Source organism: Ovis aries, chromosome 3 (assembly GCF_016772045.2).
Source record: "Ovis aries strain OAR_USU_Benz2616 breed Rambouillet chromosome 3, ARS-UI_Ramb_v3.0, whole genome shotgun sequence".
Lineage (NCBI taxonomy): Eukaryota > Metazoa > Chordata > Mammalia > Artiodactyla > Bovidae > Ovis > Ovis aries.
Window position 1 is genome coordinate 213,097,964 of NC_056056.1, and position 23,030 is coordinate 213,120,993.

General features: G+C 37.0%; 1 protein-coding gene across 2 annotated transcripts in view; it reads right to left on the reverse strand.

The window, feature by feature from the left end:
• The window catches only part of KDM5A (lysine demethylase 5A), a 63,639-nt gene that overhangs the window by 32,960 nt on the left and 7,649 nt on the right, over positions 1-23,030 (reverse strand). For both annotated transcript variants that reach the window (XM_015094999.4, XM_060414263.1), the window contains exons 4-16: positions 20,568-20,738; positions 18,503-18,637; positions 17,675-17,780; positions 16,421-16,512; positions 15,663-15,821; positions 14,493-14,612; positions 13,597-13,755; positions 10,257-10,438; positions 8,747-8,909; positions 7,548-7,667; positions 4,754-4,948; positions 2,356-2,537; positions 1,866-1,990 (exon numbers count right to left, since the gene is read on the reverse strand). In XM_015094999.4, the coding sequence (XP_014950485.2) occupies positions 1,866-1,990; positions 2,356-2,537; positions 4,754-4,948; positions 7,548-7,667; positions 8,747-8,909; positions 10,257-10,438; positions 13,597-13,755; positions 14,493-14,612; positions 15,663-15,821; positions 16,421-16,512; positions 17,675-17,780; positions 18,503-18,637; positions 20,568-20,738 (1,909 nt within the window). The remainder of the gene's footprint in view (positions 1-1,865; positions 1,991-2,355; positions 2,538-4,753; positions 4,949-7,547; positions 7,668-8,746; positions 8,910-10,256; positions 10,439-13,596; positions 13,756-14,492; positions 14,613-15,662; positions 15,822-16,420; positions 16,513-17,674; positions 17,781-18,502; positions 18,638-20,567; positions 20,739-23,030) is intronic.

The window sequence follows — 23,030 nt, forward strand, 5'->3', positions numbered from 1 at the left end:
ATTGAGTCGGTGATGCCATCCAACCATCTCATCTTCTGTCGTCCCCTTCTTCTCCTGCCGTCAATCTTTCCCAGCATCAAGGTCTTTTCAAATGAGTCAGCTCTTCGCATCACGTGGCCAAAGCACTGGAGTTTCAGCTTCAGCATCAGTCCTTCAAATGAATATTCAAGACTGATATCCTTTAGGATGCACTGATTGGATCTCCTTGTAGTCCAAGGGACTCTCAAGAGTCTTCTCCAACACCACAGTTCAAAAGCATCAATTCTTTCTTTATAGTCCAACTTTCACATCCATACACGACTACTGGAAAAACCGTAGCCTTGACTAGACGACCTTTTTGGCAAGGTAATGTCTCTGCTTTTTAATATGCTGTCTAGGTTGGTCATAGCTTTTCTTCCAAGGAGCAAGCGTCTTTTAATTTCATGGCGGCAGTCACCATCTGCAATTTGATTTTGGAGCCTAAAACCATAAAGTCTGTCACTATTTCCACTGTTTCCCCATCTATTTGCCATGAAGTGAGGGGACCAGATGCCATGATCTTAGTTTTCTGAACGATCTGATCTTGGTTTTCATGATCTTAGTTTTTAAGCCAACATTTTCATTCTCTTTTCACTTTCATCAAAAGGCTCTTTAGTTCTTTGCTTTTTGCCATAAGTGTGGTGTCATCTGCATATCTGCGGTTATTAATGTTTCTCCCAGCAATCTTGATTCTAACTTGTGCTTTATCTAGTCCAGCGTTTCTCATGATGTACTCTGCATATAAGTTAAATAAGCAGTGTGACAATATACAGCTTTGAAGTACTCCTTTCCCGATTTGGAACCAGTCTGTTGTTCCACATCCAGTTTTAACTGTTGCTTCTTGACCTGTACACAGATTTCTCAGGAGGCAGGTCAGGTGGTCTGGTATTCCCAGCTCTAAGAATTTTCCACAGTTTGTTGTGATCCACACAGTAAAAGGTTTTGGCACAGTCAATGAAACTGAAGTAGATGTTTTTCTGGAACTCTTTTTTTGATGACCCAGTTGATGTTGGCAATTTGATCTCTGGTTCCTCTGCCTTTTCTAAATCCAGCTTGAACATCTGGAAGTTCTCAGTTCACATCCTGCTGAAGCCTGGCTTGGAGAAAATTGAGCATTTCTTTACTAGTGTGTGAGATGAGTGCAATTGCGTGGTAGTTTGAGCATTCTTTGGCACTGGAATGAAAACTGACCTTTTCAAGACCTGTGGCCACTGCTGAGTTTTCCAAATTTGCTGGCATACTGAGTGCAGCACTTTCAACAGCATCATCTTTTAGGATTTGAAATAGCTCAACTGGAATTCCATCACCTCCACTAGCTTTGTTTGTAGTGATGCTTCCTAAGGCCTACTTCATTTCGCATTCCAGGATGTCTGGCTCCAGGTGAGTGATCACACCATTGTGATTATCTGGGTTGTGAAAATCTTTTTTGTATATTTCTTCTGTGTATTCTTGCCACCTATTAATATTTTCTGCTTCTGTTAGGTCCATACCATTTGTGTCCTTTATTGTGCCCATCTTTGCATGAAATGTTCCCTTGGTAACTCTAATTTTCTTGAAAAAAGAATTGCTCAGTAAGCCATTAATGTGAGTCTACTTGTAACAACGGTTCCCCAAAATATATGATACATCTGCTGTTAGCAATCTGTCTCATTTTGTATCAACTTTATCACTTAACGAAAGATTCTCAAACAGGAAATTAAGTCTATAGTCAACCAACTCATTGGTCTCAAATCTCTTACGAAGCCTAGGACTTTTCCTTAATGGAGGAAAAACACATGAAACAAAACAAGATCTCTTTCAAAGTGAAAACCATTTCAGTGTCTGCTTAAAAAAGGAAGAAACTTAACCTTTCTTGTGACTGAAGTTGGCAGATAATGCTTCTGTAACACGACTGACCCACGTGTCATAGGACTGTGCCCTGACCTTCACACCATAGAGCAGAGAAGGGAGGTCCTCCAATGGGTAGCGATATCTAAAAAGAAGATCACATACAAAAATAAAAACTTGCAAAACCCAACAACAATTTGAAAATAAATTAACGCTGAAACAGAATCACCTTAAGGGAAGTACCATGGCCAGGTACACATAAAGAGAAGAGCCTAAGCAGCTCAAAGAGCTTTAATTCAGAGAGAGGCAAGGAATGTGTCCCATCAACTTGATAAAGCAACTCATTGTACTCAGTAAGTTCAGGGCCAACTTTAATGGGCTGACCCTCAAGAAAGGAGGCGGACGGGTAAGAGGTAACCAGAACAAACACAAGGAAGGGCATTACGAACAAGAGTATTAACAATTTTTAAGAAGACTGTAATGGAAGCCTTACGAGAAACGTGTGGATACCTAAGACATTTTTTCTGCATGGGGCAGGGGCACAGATCAGTCGGATGGTAGAGACACACGAGCCGTTCAGGATTACAGGAGCATGTGAGAGCAGAGAGGAAACAGGTGGTCCTGCAGGCTGAACACTGCCGCTCATCATCAGGCACAAGCTCAAACACCTCTTCCTCCGACATCAGGACACCCTGAAATACAACTGATGTCACCTGATCAAGTCTTTCCAGTCTTTCAAGCATCAGAGAACTTAAACTTGTTAACTTTTTTTACTACTCTGACAACATAAACACGGGAGATACGATGGCACATCCTCAAAATATTTTCTAAAAACATTGCTAGTTTTTTATGAACAAGACTAAACCTTAGTATCTAAGAATGCACATGTGACTGATAAAAACATCTTAAAATGCAGGAAATGCTTACTACAGAGGTTGAAAGTCATTTGTTGAAGAAAGGACAGGAAACAGTAATTGGGAGGTACTTTGAAGATGGCTGATAAGGGTTTTCTTGGGCACAGTAAGCCAAGACTTTTTTATTTGCTAGTATTATTTTTCTAACATATTTTGCCCTAAAAACCTTTTTTAATATACAATTTTGAAAGGTTATACCCTATAGTTATTACAAAATACTGGCTAGCTGATAAAGTTCTATTTCTTGACCATATGGTGATGACAACAATGGTTGCCATAGAATAATTCATGAAGTTCTATATGTTTTATGTGGTTTTTTTTTCTATTTAACATAAGAAAAAGATAAATCAAAAAGCACTGTCCCCAGGGACAATATACTCTTGAACTAAAAAATTTAATAGTCTGAAAATAACAGATAGGTACAAACACATGCAAAGATAAAGAGATATAAAATTACTTAAACTATGAAAATCAAAGTATAATCTATTTCAACAAGGCATCAAAAAGAAGCTAACCTTTTGCATATAAACAACAAAGCCCTATTATATATATCACAGAAAACTATATTCAATATCTTATGATAAACCATAATGGAAAAGAACATTAAGAATGTATATGTGACTGAATTACTCTGCTGTACAGCAGAAATTAAAACATTGTAAATCAACTTGACTTTAATTTTAAAAAATATTAAAACTGGAAAAAAAGAAAGCTTATCAAATTCGGTATGCCACTTTAAGAAAGGGCACTTGGCGTGCACTTTACAAAGGCTTCCATTTGATAAATAAGGGGGTCCCCTTTACAGTTTCTACTTACCTGAGCATGGTGTTTACAAACCAATTCCACTATGACAGCAATCTTCTTTTTTTTCTCCACTTAAACAAGGTAGTGATCTAATAGTTTATTCACTGGCAGACACAACCCAATTCTTTCAATATTTTCTTATCTAGATCTCTCCTGGCTGAACTCTCCTATCTTTTCATTTTCTCATAGAAGCACTTCGTATTTTCTTTAAAAGTTACTTTAATACAAAAATGGTTCCAAAATGCACTGCAGGTGTTTCTTACGTTAACAGCTGGCAAACAGGGAATGCTAATACATCATCTGACTAATCCTGGCTGCTTCAAGAAATTCTACACCTCTTCCCAAAGCATACTCCAAGGACCACTAACCCTAGAAAGTATTCCACAAAAAAACAAGGAAACTTAGGGGGAGATAAATGCTATGCATCATACCTCTTCCAACTGGAAATTAACAAGTACCAGCACATTAAAGGATCAAGTAAGTTTTATAGTAAAGAATTCCACTAAGGGACCTCCATAGTGATCTAGTGGTTAAGAATCTGCCTACCAATACAGGAACACAGATTCGATCCCTGGTCCGGGAACTAAGATTCCACAAGGAATTGTGTATCATGGGAAATAAAGTGGGCTACACAGAGAAAGAGGGAGCATGGTACACAGCCAGTGAGGCTAGCTACGTAGGGAGGGTTAGGGAAAATGGGCTAAGACAGGCTAAAAACATATATTTAGTTTCCATTTCAATATGATGTTTAGTTTATTTGAAGCATTCAAAATCCCAACACTGGGTTATTCAGTGCTTCTTATACTCACGAAAAACTCAGATTGGCGGGAAAGACAGATTGATTAACTCGGACAATCTACAATCACCAGAAACACAACTTTTGTTTAATTACAAAGCTGAGAGAACTTGATTTTTCTCACCTAAAGAAACACTATACCTAGGAAAATTTTTAAAATATATACCTAAGAAATTCTACCTGACAGGACTGCATTTTTAAAAATCTGGAGATGCTGACATCAAGATTCCTAAAACTTCAACTTAAACCAAAATGGCAGAAACAAAGGTATGAAATCTCCAAACTAGCCATTTCTGTGTTCAACTTCTAGAGGGACTGAAGATGAAAATGGATTCTTTCCACCACAGGTTCAATTTTTAGTGTTTTCCGTGAGCAGTGTAATCAGCAAACTCACCATCTGCATCACAGATTCTCTTAACCGTGTCTCCTCCTCAGTCAGGAGCGTCAACTCCTTGCACACCATGGCAGCCAACCCCACGTCTAAGCATTCCGGATCTGCCGCCATCTTGAAGATGAGCTCCTCATGGGAGAAGACACAATGGCGCCTCAGCCGGCGGTAGTGACTCACACACTGACGTCCAATGGGCAACTGAAAACAAGACAAGATTCTCAAATTAAAGTACTTGCTTATAACACATTCCAGAACAGAACCACTGCTTACCCCAGATCCTCTTTTTTTCTTATAAACAACACAGAACAAGAGCGTCCATTTGAATGTAAGAGGTAACTGTAAATATTAAAACTTTATCGCCCAGCAAGAATTTCACAAAGGCCTTCCCAAAGAAAACCCCCCAATCCCCGATGCTGAGCTTCCAGCCTAAGTGGCTGACTTCCAATCATTACGCAGTTATGCACCTCAGGCATGAGTTTCTTGACACATAAATGAAGCAGAACTCTTACACCTGTCACATGGGACTGACCTTACAGGAAAAGAAAGAAAATCACCAAGCTATAAAGATATAATTGGACATATTCAACATTGATATTTCCACAAAACAAAACAAAAAAACCAGACACTACTACAAAGGAGGGAAAATGGAAGGGAAGGGAAGGAAAAAGCACTAGTTCACAAGGACTATTTTTTTATAAGGACTATTTAGATGTTAGCATCTAGAAATTATTTTTAAAACTACCAGTCTGGCCTAGAAAAAATCCGAAGTGCAATCATGAGATTATGTACTTTAATTTTCCTACATGAAATAAATTACTAAATGATCACTTTTCATAAGCCAACAGATACACTCTCTAAGATAACTTCTAAAAAATCTAACACGCTTCAAATAAAACTGATACTAGCTACACTACACAAACTCTTTCTCTCTCTCCAACTTCTTTCCTTTACTCAAGTGGAAAAACTTGGATGGCTGAAGTTTTTGTTTGTATCTGAAAACTGTAACATCACAGAAAAAATAAAGTCAACCTCTGAGAACCTTTTGGAGTTGGCCTCCATTTTGAGGAAGCAGAGGGGAATCACAGGAATCAGAGCGGCAGAGCACAGTACTATCTCTGAATCCAGCACTATTTCCCCACTCTTCCAAAGAAACAATCTTTCCCAAGAAAATACATGTTGAGCTTATGAAGCAAAAAAAAAACAAAACACGTTGAGCTTATGTTCGGCATTTATCTTGTCTACCAACAATATACAATTCTTTTTAAATTCTCAGGTATGTAAACATTTCTCAGCCTTAAAGCAAAAGTAAGAAGAAAAACAAAACCATAGGACTTGCAGTTTTAATTATCACAAGTAAGGAAGCCACATAAAATAGAACTGATTGACCACTGTAGCTTATAAAAATTTGTACCATCACTTTATTCCAGATATAAAGCTGCTTTTACTTTTCAATTATATCACACTCTTCTCCTAAGGAGTATCAAGGACTTTCACATATATTACCTCACTTGTCTGAGGTCATTAAGTGTATCTCAGCATTTTTACATAGCAGGTAAAAAAGAATTTAGGACCAGAGAAATTAAAAGTTGCCCAAGATTAGACAGCAGTAATAATGAGCATGTTAGAGATAGAATCATTTCCAACTCATCTCTGAATCACCTGCATTTCCACACTGTATCTACCTGGCCAAGGAACAAGTAAATCACAAACACTTAATAAATGTAAGCTGGGTTTTCTAAAATATAGTGCAAGTCCAAGACAAAGTCTTAAGCTCTGTTTTGCTCTTGCTACTTTCTAATATGTAAGAAGTTTAGAATGACTAGGTCGAGTAGGATTGTTCATTTTTCAATTTCATTCATTAGCCAAGGAAACAATATGACTAATTAGCCCGCCAGGCTCCTCTGTCCATGGGATTCTGCAGGCAAGCAAACTGGAGTGGGTAGCCATTTCCTTCTCCATGGTATCTTCCCAACCCAGGGACTGAACCTGGGTCTCCTCCACTGCAGGCAGATTCTTTACTAAGCCACCAGGGAAGCCCAATTATGAAGTTTAACAAACTAAGGTGCCCATAGAAAACGTAAGATCCAATATTACTAAAAAAAAAAAAAAAAAAATCCCCAAAATGTCAGGAGAGGTGACAAACAGAATAATCTCACTAAAGGAAAAATAAAGTCAAATAGTGTATTACAAGTTTGCAGTTTTATGTCCCCAACAAGATGTAAAAGCTACTAATTACTTTTTTATATCTACTTCATTTACAAGCAAAATGGCAATCAATGGCAACATCATCTACACAAAAGTGGAGCCCATAGAGATCTCAGTATCACGGCTACCCTTTAAAATAATCTTTTTAAAAAGAATATAGAAAACATAAAATGCCAAGAATAAAATCAACTAATTTTCTATCAGAAGGAAAATAATAAAGGGATATTTTAAGATAAAAATCAGAACTAGCTATTTGATATGGTACAATTAATTCCCAAAGATCTGGTCACCTTTATAAAATCCAAAAAATGCTCAAAGAAACCAGAGACTAAAGGAATTACGTTCACTGAGAGAAGACTCAGAAAACATCAACTGCTCATTTAAAATTCAAACCGAACAAGATAGTAACGAATGAAAAGAACTATAAAACCTTCCAAATAAAAACTACCTGGAACTTTCTAAATTGCAGCAGACATCACAATCCCTACTGAATACTCATAAACCTCCCCTCCCAGCTAAGCAAACACAGCAATTACAATGCATCTCCAGGGGTGTTAGTAGACGTACAACAGCCACTTGCTATAGAACAGACCCAGTCAGCAGTGCAGAAGTTCACGGCCTCGGCGAAGTTGTAGCCTTGGTTAAACCCAGAGTGATAGGCCCGAGGGAACGTCACCACAAACTCGCCAGCACACTGATTGGTCCTGTACACCTAAACGCAAATCAGAAACAGGATACGAAAGCAGAAGAAAACAAAATGAAAACAATAGAAAAGGGAGACATTTCACCAGTTTCAGAAGAACTTTTTAAACTTGACAACAATAAACTATTAAGCTACACATACCAAAAAATAACATCAGGGTTGAAGAAGCTGTCAGTTTCACCTCTTATAATATTATGTCACTGATAAATTAAAATAATTCATGACAAGAATTCACAGCCCAAGGAAATTTTCAAGGAGAAAACACTCCTCTCACTGAGCTACTACTAGTTTCCTAACTTGATGACATTTTTACAATTATGAGAAATTTTCTTTTATTCCTTTTATTTCTATGATATACACAGTGGGAAAGGATGAATTTCACTGTTTTTGCATGATTTTTGGGGGGGAAACTAACTGATTAGCTCCTATGTCATACGGAGAGATCCTCAAATCAGTTTTCCTGAATCTCTTGGTTTTATGATAATACTATGTCTTTTGAAAAGTCCAAGACTGTGTACAAATTAACTCTTTAAAGACAAGGCAACATTACCATCGCCCAATCTCCTTTCTCATTAAGGTTATGATAACTATTTGACTACACGCAGCAAACACTGAATTTATACTTTATCAAACATTAGTACAATTTAAAGGTAATAATCATTTTCAAAACTAAATTTAAAAGTAGAAAAGGTGTTCCTTATGTATTTTTACTTATCTCATACAAAAAAAGGCTATAAAATCTTTATATGAAAGATGGAAATATGATCTCCACAAAGATAAGGATCAGTTATTAGAACTACCACTTAAGACACAGCTACTTTGATTAAATGGGGATAATAAAGAAAATAAGATGTTTACTAAAACCAAGATATACTGAAAACAAGGTTATTCTGACAGGCTGCTGTACATAAGGTATGCTTCACATTTCATAACAACCCATTCTTAATGAAATAAATGTTGTTCCCTTCAGAGTATAAATTCTAATTTGGCTAAAAGAGGACATGATTTTATTCCCCATTATAAAACCAAGCATACATTATGATATACATTAACTTTAAAATACTGAAGGGAGATGAAAAAAGACTCACCGGTACCCCATGCTCCATCAACACATTGGGGTTCATGATGGTGACTAACTGATGCAGGAGGTCAGGCTGGGACTCAAACAGCTCAGGGGCCAGCTCCCTCATCACCTCCTCCAGCTGCTCTGCAGCATGAGATGGCACGCCATACCATGTCTTTGGCTCTCCCCTAGCAAAGAAGTAACTGTTTATCCAGGAAGAGCACGGTGCCCATGAGGCCAGGGCCTCAGACTCAAATCCACTAAACTGTAATTAACTTTGTCTTGCTCTGTGGCCATAGATTATGGATCTTGAATCCTACCAACCATTTCAAAAATCTGTGCTACTATTCACAACAGGAGGTAAGGCAAGAGTATATGGACAGGTGGGTACGTAGTTTTCACTACGGAAAGGCAAGTCGAATGAACTCTTTAAGGTCAAGCAGTAAACAGCGTCTTCAAACAGGAAAGATGCTATAGGAAAAGCAAGCACTGTACCAAAGGATACTGACATACTGCCTAATTCACAGGTCCACTGGACATTCCAATTATCCGCACCATGATCAAAGTAAAAGTCAATGCCCTATAGAATATGTCTGTACAACTTCATGGAGTTCAACATTACTATCCAAGGAAATAAGCCAAGGAGAGACATTGTTGAAATCCCGAATAATACTTATGAATCTTACAAATTGCTGAAATCCTGAGTTCTATCTATGAATCTTAAGGACCAAACACTTGGCATTGGCAATACATCAGACTTCAGTGGACTAGAGTTTACTTATAATGCTAATTGAAGTTCAAGGAAATTGATTTAATTAGTCATGCAATCTATAGAATAACTTAAATCGTAATGCAATTCACAGTGCTGTCTCTAATAGAAACTTACAGCAATGACTGAAAATGTTCTGTATCTATGCTGGCCAATACCAGGGTCACCAGTCACAAGTGACAATTAAGCACTTAAAATGTGGTTAATGCAAATGATGAAGTAAACTTAATTTTAAAAAACCACACGTGGCTAAAAGTTATCATATTGCAAAGCACAGGGATGAAAGAAAGAACACCATTAGTTTGCACAGTCTGACCTGAGCAGTATCTTTCAAATGGAAAGAAAAATACCATTTGGTTAAGATCGGAATACTGGACAAGGAACTGCGTAAGTAAATACAAACAAAAACCAACAAAAAACCTTAATGAATACACATGTAACATAGGCATTTAATTTCAAATACTGAAGGTTAGTCAGATCTTGACTATATAAACTTTAAATATCCTGCCTTGTATATCAAAAGTTAAATCAAATAAATGTTCCCTGTACACTAAATACTAAGAATCATCTGGTCTAAAATCCGGGGCTTGGCTGCACACATGTTAAGAGTGGAAGTGTCAGAGACGCTGTACCGAGACCCCACCTTATATACCTACTTTGGGTAGAACACACTTTAAAGTCAGTTCTCCCCAACACATCACCTAATATTATCACACCTTTAGAAAGGTCACGAAGTGTGCGTGCTGTTAACAAAGACTGTGCATACCAGTGCAGGTAGTTGATGGAATAGCTCCAGTGATCTTCAATGTGCCAGCAAAAGGAGGAGAAGCACATCCCCACATAGAGCCACGGCACCTTCATGCCAGAGATGTCCACGTTGATATGTGCCAGAACAGACTGCTCGAGCACAGGCATGTTATTCAAGTTCCAACCAGAAAGTGCATATTCCTACAGAAGGAGAACAGTGTAGATGAGAGCAGAAATGACAAGAGCCCAACAGATCTCTCAAGAGAGTCTTTAAAAACAAAAGTAAAAAACTGTGTTAAGTCACAACCATCTAGTCCACAGAATCTGTGCTCTTTGCTCTCTACATGTAACTCATATTCCTAAATATTTAAGCCTATCTCTTAAGTGATATTTACATTTCCCTTTAATTATCCAGCTATCTCTGGCTTACTCTACCCATATAAGGCTTATTATTACTCCCCACCCACCCCCACAGCTTACCAGTAAAATACTAAGATTCATTTTAATAGGTTGATATTGTATTTCTACTTTATCCCTGGTAGCATAACTTACCAAAATGTTTATCGATATATTTATGGTGCCAAGATACTGTGAGGACAAAATGGAATAGGATATAGAATCCTGAATCTGTGGCAATAGTGAAGACCAAGATGGTGCAGAAAGTCAGCACCCCCAATCCCAACTATGTGCTCAGTAATGTCCAATTCTTTGTGACCCCGTGGACTGTAGCCCACCAGGCTCCTTTGTCCATGGGATTTTACAGGCAAGAATCCTGGATAATCACACTACAGACACATCTATTAACAACAACAAAAAATTTTTTTGTTTCACCAAAGAGTTCAAGAGAAAAAAGAAACTGCAATTTCCAAAAAACAAAGAAAGCACAGCCAGAATGAAAAAGGAAAGGTGCTGAGTTTTCAGAGGTTTCTAACTGGATATAAGCTCTGGACATGAGCTTCAAACACCCACTTTTGAAGCCATATGTGGTAGAGACTTAAAATGCTATCATCCTTGCGGCAAACAGTTCTCAAAGGGGCCTAAGGAACCCAAGTGGAGTATAAGGAACCCAGGAGACCCACAAAATCGAACTACTTTCGTAACAACTCTATCTGTCTTTTTCCACTGTCATTCTTGCAGGAGTGTAGTTGCATTTTCCAGAGGATATGTGATGTGATACTGCAGAAGTCTGAATGCAGAAACAAGAGAATCCAACTGCCTTCCATTAGAAGGCTGGTAATGGTTGAACCTGGATGCCAGGGAGGAAGGGAGAGAAATTCATTATTATGTTAACTTTTAACATAATATGTGAAAGTTTCTATAATACAGAGATTAAAACCCTCAAAGTAAAAAGGTTAAATAACCAGTGACAAAGCTGAAGAGAGAATCGGTGAATGAGATAATCTGAACATTTCCCTAATGTGATTATCTTAACCTGTGCTCTACTATGACAGGAGGGAAAAAATCAATAATAAGGCTAAAATAAGAGACAGCCAAAAGATACAACTTTTGATCATAAATAAAACAAAAAATGAAAACCCCACTCAGCACATATTAAGTAGTCAGATATTTCTGACTGGACGTTGGCATGATAAAGAATGAGACTGTACCATGAATAAATTGGGTCGGTGATACTGTAGGGAGTTACAATGGACTGGTCAGGGTAAGACGGGACTCAAACAAGGCAAGCCAGGGTTTGAACGATGTGAGCACGCACATTCACGTTCCTGTTTCAGAACATGATTCTGTAGGCATGATGCTTACCTGCTCACAGAGACATACTACATAGGGAAGGATACAACAAGAGAAGATGAAACAGGGTCTTCCGTCTAACTAGAGACCTGGATACGAAGCAGACTTCTAATCATGAAGAACTTTTGGAAATGGTGATGTGGGGAGGTTGGGCAGTTCCCTCTACAGAAAACAAGGATAGAACTGAACAAGATTATGAGAACAATCATTTCAAGAAACTAGAACACAATCAAAGCCAAAAAAATTGAGAAGTATTTAGTCTTAAGAAACTAAAAGAAGGCTAAATACACTCTCACATAAGCAAAGACAAGAATTCACTGCTAGCAGACCTACTACAAATAGAAACAGTCCAGGAGGCTCAAATAAAAAGTATCCTGGACCCCCAGGAATGACAGAGTACCAGAAAGGATGTATATGCGTAATGATGTAAAAAAGACTGTCAAATTCTTTTTTCTGAATTGTTTTAAAGACCATAAGATGGTTTAAAGCAATACTATGCGGCCATGTTGGTGTATTATACAATATTCGGATACAACACACAATATGCAAAAGAGAAAAGCAAATGAAAAGAGAGTTTCCAAGTTTCTAATTTACCAGAAGTCAATATTGAAATGAAGTAGAATGTGATCAGTTAAAGACAGACACTGTTGATGAAGCTGGTTTTTTTTAAAGCTGTATACTATAATTCTTAGAAAACCACTAAATAACTCAAAATATGTATCTCCCCCAAAAAAATTTCAGGCCAATTAAAATGGTATGATGAATACCTCTTGAACACCAAAAGAAGGCGATAACAGAGAGAGAGGAGCAAAAACACAGGAGACAGAGAAAGCAGCAAGATGGCAGATATAAACCAACCATGTTAAGTTTAAATGGACTGAACACTCCAACTAAAGTCAACCTTCACATTAGATTTTTAAAAAGCAAGATTCAAGCATATGCTGCCTATAAGAGACACAGGCCAGATTCCAAAATACAAACAGCTTCAAGGTAAAACAATGGAAAGAGATATACCATGCCAATGGTAACAAGAGACCTAGAGGGGCCATATTTTCAACTATGTATCCTTCTCCACTATGTACCTTTTTTTTCTTACCATGTGTAGGAAAACAGGAAATAGAATTCTCAACTGTTGCCAAATATAATGGAAAAGAAAGTGAAAAAGACCAAAGTAAAAGAAAAAGAAATAAATGATCATCTTACTTCAGCTTTACTTTTAAAGATCATCTATCTGTTATAATTTAAATGCATATTTGAAAACCTACCTGCCCAGATATTGAAGGAAACTTAATTGTGGACCTACCGGTGAAATGTAGTATTTTTTTCCTAAAGTCATTATCTACATTTCCAAATAGAGCTACACAAAATCTTTTAACTGGAGTTAAGTTTTAAATTACTTAAACTTGTTTTAAAATGAAAACTTAAATGATTTTTAAAGTTACTCTGAATTTATTGTTTTCAAAACAGAAGACTATTTGTAATGTCCAAATTCTACATATTTAGTGTTTTAAATGAATGTGGTCCCTAGGATTAAAGAAAGGCCATTTTCTACTAGCAAAGGCTGAGTTGGCCACAGGTAAGAAGTCTGGATACTACTGCATGCTCTGCACCTCTTCTTCCGGCAGCATCTTTCTACGGCCATCCTTCACAGGAAATCCGCTCCCAAAGTCTTTTGAGGAGATGTCAGCTCCATACTCTACAATAACGTCTTCTTCAATGCTGCTCACCAGCCGCCAGAATTCCTTTTCTACTAGTTCTGTGGGGACCATCTACACATGGAAAACAGAGATAACAGATTACAAGCGCAATACAATCATAACCCACTATAATATAACACACAGGTCAACTGAACAAAACCAATGAAAAAACAGAAGCCCTCTCAATTCTCAGAGTTGAAAAGACTGCATGCAGTCTTAGCTTTTCTGATTGAGGATGGGGAAAAGCTAAAGACAACTTAGATGAAAAACACAATGAAAACAAACAAAAAAAAAAACACCACACAAAAAAACACGATGAACTTCAACTGCTTTCTTCTGCAAGCTGCTTTCCAACTAAGTAGGATAAAGATGACCCAGGACACAATGAAGAAAAAGGAAATACAAAAATCAAGGCTGAATTTTAATAGCTTTAGAAAATTATTTTATGGGGATTTTTTAAAGCCCAAGATGCCCCAGGAAAAGCAGCAAACCTCCTAGCACAAATAGCTAAATAAAAGCAGCAACTGCCACATCTTTCATGCTTGTGTGAAAACGACTGTGCCCAGAGAGTCCACAAATAAGGGAAAGACAGAAGTCAATTTCTCAACAGGAGAGTACACACTGCCACAAGAGAAAGTTGAAGAAACAGAAGACGACCTCAGGCCCCTGATCCTCAGATCTGGTGTTCTATCATCTTTTTCATGCCGATTCTGTTTTCCACAAAATAATGGAAGCTTTTAAAAAGCAAAACAAAAGCTTTGGACTCAGACAAATCCTTCATACTTCCCCAAAGTGACCTAAATACTCACATGGACTGGCATATTGAAATAGTCAGACTTAAAATTATCTGCCATCTCTCCAAAGCTCTGAAGTGTATACTCTCGTACAGCTTGTTCAAATCCAAAAGCTTCTCTAGGTTTATTACATTCCTGGGAAGAAAAAAATATCTAAGATTAACTTACTGACACTGAAGAAAGAATAAGGCTCTCGGTATGACCTTCTTTGATCATTTCCAAGGTGAAACAAATCCAGTCAACTCTAGACCACAAAACAGGTATTAATTACTTTCAGTGTGGAACCAGGAAATAATGTTCTGAAACCTCAATTGCTTTCTCATGCCTTCCAGAGGAAGGTGGTCATGGGACAGCTTCAGGCTTGGAGCTGGCATTAAGCTCTGGCATCAAGACACACACCTGGAGGGCTACCAACCTGGAATCAAGCCCAGAGATGTCTATCATCCTTGGTGGAAAAAAACAAACGTTCAGGGAGGGAGGAAAGGTAATGGAGAAAGGGACAGTCACCAGGTTGCTAGGACACCCAGAGAGAAGAATGGTTTTTTTCCTACTATCATGACCAATTTCTTAACACAAAGACTTAGAATGGAACTGCTTCTGAATCACCTAATGTTGAAAATAATAAAAAATAATTAAAAGATCATAAACATATGCTTTCAATGTATCTAAATATACCCAGCCAACTCTTTCCCTTCAACATTCTATCATATTTTGTTAAAATAAACACCAGGCATTTCATGACAGTGACATTACTATAATCTTTCAATAACAAATTTAGTACAATCAAGTCACAATTTAAACAAGTTAACAGTTTATGTGGCAGCATGAAAACTGGATGCATAGATCCTAAGTTCTAGAGCTTCATATCTGATTTTTAATTTTTTTTTTAATTAAAGAAAAAAACAAATAAACTACGGATTTTCTCCACTTTTATTGTTTTCCCGGAATATGAACAGTCTAGCAAAAGTCTCATTCTGTAGCAAAAGAGTTATCAAACCACAGTCAGAAAAAGACACTTAAAAAAACAGAGCTGTTACATTTCCAGTCACTGTCACTCTTTTAAAAAGCCTAGCAATTTCAAGCTCTGAAAAACAAAGACAGAGGAGAAGCAGCTTCATGGGAAGTGCTGACTGTACACTCTATGCATGTTTTTCTTCCTTTCAAAAGGTAAGGTTGGGTGTGTACCTCGGCCACACACTTAGGACACCTCCAGTCGCCCTTGGGCACGTCAGGCAGTGGGGGAATTAAACAGAACGTATGGTAGCTGTCATCACACCCGTCACACAGCAGCAGCTTATCTTCATTGTTTCCCCGACCACAAAACATACAAACATACAGATCAACCTGTTAACAACAAAATAAAGTAACATGAAAGTTTATTAATAAGTTTATTAAAAAGCAGTATTAAATCTTTACCAGGAATGCCTTAATTGAAACAAAATACTGTACACTAAAAAATGAACAGAAGTCCTGAATGCTTATTTTAAATAACAGTATATAAACAGCTTTGCAAAACTTCCTGAATTTCCTCAGAGCTTCTACAAGCAAGTTAATAGAAGTATAACAAGGTATCCGAGTATAGGACCACTACAAATCTAGGGTACTTGAATGTCAATTTCTATTAATAAAATAAACCATGTCACTCTTCCTACACACAAATGCTCTTCACTGGTAGAGGGCTGAGGACTGAGCACTGTCTAATACAGCCAAGGGTTGACAGAGTCATCCTCTCACTCATTCACTAGGTGTATGACTCAGGAACCGTCTGTGTGTATGCCACAAAGCAAGGTTAATGTGATATACACCAAAGCTGAAGCTTCAGATGCACTAAGTCTTCTGACTAAATGAACTAACTAATGACAAACCAGACACAGCAAGGTAAAAAAAGCAAAACTAAAATAAAAAGAAATCCTTTCCCTCCTAACACATCTCAGAACACTTACAAAGTTAACAGAGAGAGTTCCTTTCCGTTGTCTCATTTGCATGTTAAATGCGTCTGACCTGTTGGTAACTTTTCGTCTTCGGGAGACCTCATCTTGAAATAAAAATAATTATATAATAATAGTAAAAACTAATGTTGAGAGCTTACCATGGACCAGACACTATTTTAAATTATTTAAATTAGTTAAAATCTCACAACACTATGAGGCAGATAAATTATTATCCCCCAGTGAAGATAAAGAATCTGAAGAACAGAGAAGTTAGGTAACCTGCCCAAACTCACAAAGTTGAGTCAGTAGCAGATTTGGGATTCTAGTCCAGGCAACTGAGCTGCAGAGAGTTTAAGTACTAATTCTGTATTGCCCACATGTAGAACTTATCAGGAACTAATTTGAGACTAGTATTAAGATTACTGCCAGCCAATACAATTACAAACATAAAAATGATAAGGTGCTTAATTTTTAAGAGTAATAGTAAACATTGTAATATATCAAGCAAGTCTGATCATACTGAATATTTGGTGATAGAACAATATTATCTGATCAACCAGAGTTCAGTCCAGAATTGGAATCATGACCTAAGTCATATCATAAAATGCATAAAAATCAGTATGACTTGTGATTACAGTATTCCATTAAATTCTTATACAGTAAAAACACATCCAACACAATCTTCGTCAACTTGAGTCTTAAAATTGAAATGTACTTATCTCTGGGTTAGCAATTTTACTCACATGCTAATTCTAACATGCTAAGCTGGGAGCACCAGCCATTCTTCAAATAGATTACTTAAAAGAAGTGGTGTAATATACATCAAGGCAATTACAGGAAAATATTATAATTAGAATCTAAATTATTAGCTCTCCCTAGCATATTCTGATTCTAAAGGTCAGAGAGACTCCTCTATTTCTTTTTAAATTTAAAAACAGCAAGCTTTAGATCACCAGGTAAGAATCACTAATTTCACCATTCTGTTATAAATCAGCCTTTAAAAACAATAATTTTTGTGTCAAGTGGAAGGAGGAAATGGAGGAGGAAATTTTCTCCCAAAATAGTATAAAAATTTAACATACTATGGCTTCTCACACCTTAAGATTATCTGCCATTAAAAGGGTGATTTGTCTGGAAATCATGCTGCAAGTCTACAATACAATCCTTAGAAAACCCCACAGCAGACTACGATTCAAGCACAATCTGCATTTGTTATAACCACACCACTGCACCTTAATACTTTCCGTGACCAAGTAACAGATTTACCTTCCTTTTCTTTTACTCCCATTGCCAAGCCCACAACCTTAGGCCCAGCCCCAAAAATCCGAAGCTTCTTCAGTTCCGTATTTCTATTCACTTCTCCAGACTCTGACTAAAAAAAATAAATAAAAGTCACATTAGTCTAGTTTTGTGATGCATTAATTTACTTTCTTACCTAAGAAAAGTTTTAAGAGCCAGTTAAAAATAAAGGAAATTTTTAATTCTCTCTAAATAGGCTTGCTGCCTTATCCCTGATCCAGGAACTAAGATTACCCCCAAAACAGAAACAAAACACAACTTGAAGTCGACCACAAAGAAATGGGAATACGAAAGTGGGAGAGAAGCAGACAAAAAGAAATTATGTGCATTTTTTTCCTGATGCTTTCATTAGGCTTTAAAATTATTCTAGGTCACAAGAACATTATAGAAATTACATTGGAATGATTCAGACACAAGAAAATGATATTCTGGTTTTTAAAGGAAGGATGTGTGAAAAATAAAGTCTCTCCTTCCTACTCTTCTTCTCTTCCTCCTCTTCTCACTTACAGTAACCAGGAAAATAAAATGTACTAGAAATCATCAGCGTGTCTATGAAATTGGCCCAGTACCCAGAGTCACTCTGACTTGTCATCTCTGTCAAAGTTGTTTAATATTAACAAAAAACTCTCTAAATCAAATCAGACCAAATTTTATAATTTCCTCCTTATTCATCTCAAAAGTAAATAAAAAATGTCTTTTAAGAACAGTATGTGAATGACCTCCCCAAACCAGGCATGTGTTCTGCACAGTCAAGGAGGTAAAATCCCTGTCAAAATGGCCCACAGAAATTGACACCTGAGACTTGACGCGTCTTGTTCTCTTCGGCAGAATGTTCATTCTTGTTCCTGGTTCTGGTGAAGTTTGGACGTCAGCGCTAAGAACCTCAGGCTCCACTTTTTCCTTAAGGTCTAAATTAGGCATTTGTACGCCCTAGAGAATTGAGAGCACAGGAAGAGGGCAGATTCACTGATAAGAAATCAGGTTGAGAATCAGAAGAAAAATAACAAATTTCTAATATACCCCTAAAACTATTAACACATGAAACCAGATGACAATTTTCCCGCCAAACTGATCTACAAATTCAAGACAATCCTTATCAAAATCCTAGCAGGCTTTTGCCACAGAAATGGAGTAGATTCTAAAATTTATGTGGAAGTGCAAATATTTTGGAAATTTTGAAAAAAGAACCAAGCTGGAGGACTTATACTACCAGATACCTAAACTTACTATAAAGCTACAGTACTCAAGATAGCACAGTATTGTTGTTAGGATGAAACATACAGATCAAAGAACAAAATGGACTAGAAATAAACCTATATATTTATAGTCAACTGATTTTCAACAAAGGTGCCAAGGTTAATCACCTGGGCAAGGTAAATCACCTTGGCAAGGTAAATGGGAAAAAGGCCATGTTTTAAAGAAATGCTACTGCAACTACTGGATATTCCTATACCTCAATGCCCCCAAAACAAACTTATAGCTTTACCTAAGACTATACACAAAAAATAATCCAAAATGGGTCACAGACCTAAACATAAAAACTAAAATTATAAAACTTCTAAATGAAAACAAACTTTTGGCCTTAGGTTAAGAGAAGATTTCTTAGATATGATAACAGCACAATCCATAAAAGAGGCAGAAAATCGAACCACAGACTAGAAGAAAATACTTATATGAAATCATACATCTGATAAAGGACTTATATCCAGAATATTTAGCAAAATTTTAAAACAAGTATAAGATGGCAAACAATCCAATAAAAAAAAGATTTGAGCAGACACTTCATCAAGATATACAAATGGCTAATACGCACATGAAAAGATGCACAACACCATTAGTCATTAGGGAAATAAAATTAAAACCACAATGAGATACCACTACACACCCACTAGAATGGCTGTAAGCAAAAAAACTGACAATACCAAGTGTTGGCAAAGATGTGGAGAAACTGGAAGCCTCTACATTACTGGTGGGAATGCAAGATGGTTCAGCCACTTTGGAAAACAGTTTGGCAGTTTCTTAAAAAGTTAAACACAAACTTACCATATAACCCAGCAATTCCACTCCTAGGTATCTACCCAAGAGAAATGAAAACATATGTCCACACAAAGACTAGTACATGAATATTCATAGCATTATTCATAATAGCCATAAACTGGAAACATCGAAATGTCCATCAACTGATAAATGAATAAACAAATGTGGTATAACCATACAACAGAATATTATTCAACCATAAAAATGAATGAAGTACTGATACTAAAATACAGATAAACCTTAAGAATCATTAGGCTCAGTGAAAGAAACCATACACAAAATCACCCTGTAAGATTCCATCTATGTGAAATTTCTAGAAAAGGTAAAACTACAGAATCAGAAAGCAGATTAGGAGTTGTCCAGGTTTGAGGGTAGAAGCAAGAACCAACTATAAACAAACACAAAGAAATCTTCTGGGCTAATGGAAGTGTCCTAAAACCGGATGGTGATGACAGCTACATAAATTTATAATTTATCACAGCTTACTGTGTACCTACAATGGGTGAATTCTGTAGTAAGTAAATCCTACCTCAATCAAGCCGTTAAAAAAAAAACACATGAACCCAAGTGGAGAAATTTTTTTTTAAAGCTTAAGTCTTGCATAAGTGTAAACATCTTATGTAAGTAAGAAGACATTCTTCACTCCCATTAGCCTTTATCTTATAAACAATCAAAAACAGTTGTGATTTTTTAAACTTGCTCCCCCAAATTTTGCCACCTGGAGAAACCAGAACCAACTGCTAGCTAACCTGTTAGAATAAACAGTCTAAAGTGTGTTTCTATATTGGATTTATTCACGCCTAAGAAAAGTGATGCATCTCACCATAAGGCTGACCCCTGACTGGAAAAGCTCATAGGGGTAGAGAATTCTTTCGTAATGTGACTTCAAAAGGGATCCAGTTCCTTTTCCTGGCAGATATCCCAAGCGGCTACCCACTTTAGACCATTTCTTCTCTTTGGTGACCATTTCAAAACCACCTTTGCTGGCGACAATCTGAAACGAAAGTAAAAATTATTTAGGGAAAGAGAAAGATTCATGTATTTTGACACGACATCTTGTCTGCTAAATGGAAAAATTATTCTGGGCCTCGATTTGCTTTCAAGAAATATGTGACAAAATTGAAACTCACTGATATTTAAAATATGAAAGAGAGACGAAGATTTTGGGAAGTTTTAAACACTATTATTCATTATTGTGCCTACCTTCAATGAACCAAGCATTCAAAAACATGCAATGAATTTATACATTTCACATAATGCACCATGGGAATTCTAAACACATGTATGTACTCTATATCCATAGGGAATTCAAAGTACAAATAAAAGTTAAGAACAGACCAAGTATAGTCATAAGAATGTTACATAATACAAAATGAACATAAATACTGATATTAGAAAATAAAGCAACTTAAGAGAATTTTTTTAAACTGTCAAGCAAACAGTGGATTCAGAGGATATTTTCAAAAAGAGGCCATCATTTTTAAAAGAGAAGTTTTACAAGAAAGATTATAAAGAAATGATAAAGAAAGTTCAACTGCAGTAGCTTTACCACAGCACAGGTATTAAGGTAGGAAGTGATGGGAGAAACTGGCCAATTTTTGCTGAATGCTCATATCAAACCAGGGCTTCCCTGGCAGCTCAGCAAGTAAGGAATCTGCCTGCAATGCAGGAGACCTGGCTTCAATCCCTGGATTGGGAAGATCCCCTGGAGAAGGGAACAGCTACCCATTCCAATATTCTGGCCTAGAGAATTCCATGGACTGTATAGTCCACAGGGTTGCAAAGAGTCGGACACAACTGAGTGACTTTCACATCAAACCAGGAGCAGTACAGAATAGACCTGTACCAAGGACTCCATCTTCCAGAAGCTGATACTGTACATCTCTCACACTTCTAAAATGTAAGCAGTTTTCAGTTTCATTGATGAAAGAATAAAGAAGGCCATGATGAAGTTTTCTGAATTGAAAAAATTTTCCTCTGAGTGTACACTATCGTATTCTGCTACACCAAAAAGCTAAAAGAGAAAAACAATTACCATAGGATCCAGCAATTACACACATCTAGTGGTACACCCAAACAGTACTCGCATACCAGTGTTCACAGGAGCATCACTCACACACAGACAGTAGGTAGAAACAACCCAAATACCCATCAAGAGTTGAGCAGACAAACAAAACGTGGTAAAGACATGCATGGAATATTATTCAGCCTTAAAAATTAATGAAACTCTGATACATGTGACAACATGGATGAACTCTGAAAACATTATACAAACACAAGATGATGAATATTGTGTGATCCAATTTAAATGAGATAACCATACACAATCAAATTTGTAGAAAGAGGTTTCACCAGATGCCAAAGGGTGGGGAAAGTTCTGGAAATGCATAGTAGCAATAGGCTGTACAACACTTTGAAAATACATAATGCCATAAAATTGTACACTTATAAACAATCGTGCATTTTACCTTTTTTTTTTTCCCCCCCAAAGACTAAGAGCATGGACTCTGGATCCAGATTGCCTGAGTTCACACCTCAGCTCTGCTAACAGCTGTATGACCTTGGGTAAATTACATAATTTGCATCTCAGATATCTATTATTAAAATAGTAATAATAGCAGTACCTCTACCTCATTATGAAGCTGCTGTGAAGACAAATGAAATAAAACATGAAAAGCACCAAGATAAAGTCAGAGCTGTATCAGTGCTGGCTGTATTACAAATGTCTGTGTGAGGTGGCAAATTGGGGGTGGAGGAGAGGTGTACAGACTATAAGTAAGGATGCATTCTCTGCTTTCATGCTTAGCACTTTATTATAGCAAAGATGAAACCACAGCCCAGGCAAAATGCTTCCCTAGTGAAGTATCTGAAAGTATGGAAGTAATGAAGAAGTTCACGTGCACAAGAGTAAAACCCATCTCCAATTCTTTAGCTTTTTTTTTTAGTCATACCCTCAGAGAAGCTCTGTCTGTAAATAAGAGTCAACCAGGGAAAAATTTAAGTAGAGAAAAAACTTTGATTTCTCAAATTCTGTAGTGTAGAGGAAGACACACCAAGGGTGCTATGGATAGAGGGCTGTTTGGAAGCAAATGGGTGATAAGGTCTTTTATTCACAGCTCCCAGGGTCTCTACACTGTCAGCTCTGTTGCAGGTGCTGGAGCTACAGCTGTGAATAAAATAAAGACCTCTGCCCTGCTGGAGCTTATATCCTAGCGGGAGATTAAATGTCAATTTTGAAATGACAAAGCCTGTGGAAAAAACCTGAGAGTAGTTTAAAAGCGCCCCC